The following is a 1,152-nucleotide window of genomic DNA, read 5'->3' as shown; positions in this document are numbered from 1 at the left end:
GACTATACTATCATAGGTTTTGAATCTGAAGCGTGGCTAGGGCACAAGTACCATTGCCAGGTACGAACTCGTGGACCCCATCCACGAGTTTGGTGAAGTCGTGGACCACATCCACGACTTCCAACCCTATAAGTTGAACCCTCCAGCACCTTCATTGTCACACCAAGCCATCTGAAATCTTACTTCCTAAATTCCTACCTTCTCTCATTTCCCGAAAATTCTATTCAAAAAATGGAACATATTGGTTCAGGTCCAATTAACCCCTCCATTCCCACCCTACAAAAAAATCATGTATCCACCAACATTTGGAATGGTGGAGAAGTGACTTTTCGAGCAAGGTACAATTTTTGGCAAAATTTACCTCCTGCACCCGTGTTAGAAGTTATTCATAACACGACATTAGGGCATATTCTTGATAGCGGAACAATTGAAATCAACAACCACCTAATTACGGCATTAGTTGAGAGATGGAGGCCGGATACTCACACATTCCATCTACCTGTTGGCGAGTGGACAATAACTCTTGAAGATGTCGCATACCAACTTGGTTTGCCAATAAATGGAGCTCCTGTTACTAGCATTACCAGTGGTAATTGGGAAATGATTTGTCACAAATTGTTGGGTACAATCCCAACTGACAAACAAATTATAGGTCAAAGAATCCAAATGAGTTGGCTCGACTCAACTTTTGCGGCTCTACCACCACATGTTGATGATGTTGTTATTGAGCAACACGCAAGAGCGTTTATATTACGCATGATTGGAGGCTTCCTCATGCCAGATACATCAGGATCACGAGTCCACCTGATGTATCTCCCATTGTTGGAGGACTTGTCCACAGACATTCCAATATAGTTGGGGTTCAGCGGTATTGGCGTGTCTATATCGTGGAATATGTCGTGCGGCACTCATAAGTCACCAAATTGAAATCGGTGGATGTTTGCATTTACTACAGTCATGGGCATATGACCGCGTCCCAATGCTAGCTCCAAGAGTACACAACAATGACTCGCAAACTTTCCCTTTAGTGCAAAGGTATATTTTTTTCCATTATTTTATTAGTAAAATTCTTCAAATTACAATAGTTTTTGTTTGAAATTATTCATATAATAATAACTACCAATAACATTACATTTTAGGTGAGCGCAACAT

The 1,152-nt window shown here is 41.1% G+C and overlaps 1 protein-coding gene across 1 annotated transcript; it reads left to right on the top strand.

The window, feature by feature from the left end:
* Positions 232 to 855, top strand: LOC109329370 (serine/threonine-protein phosphatase 7 long form homolog). Its single transcript, XM_019563038.1, has one exon. The coding sequence runs from the start codon at positions 232 to 234 to the stop codon at positions 853 to 855; it is 624 nt and encodes a 207-aa protein (XP_019418583.1).

This window comes from Lupinus angustifolius, chromosome LG16 (genome assembly GCF_001865875.1).
Source record: "Lupinus angustifolius cultivar Tanjil chromosome LG16, LupAngTanjil_v1.0, whole genome shotgun sequence".
NCBI classification, from domain to species: domain Eukaryota; kingdom Viridiplantae; phylum Streptophyta; class Magnoliopsida; order Fabales; family Fabaceae; genus Lupinus; species Lupinus angustifolius.
The sequence above is the reverse complement of the archived record's forward strand: the minus strand, read 5'-3'. Positions and strand labels throughout refer to the sequence as shown.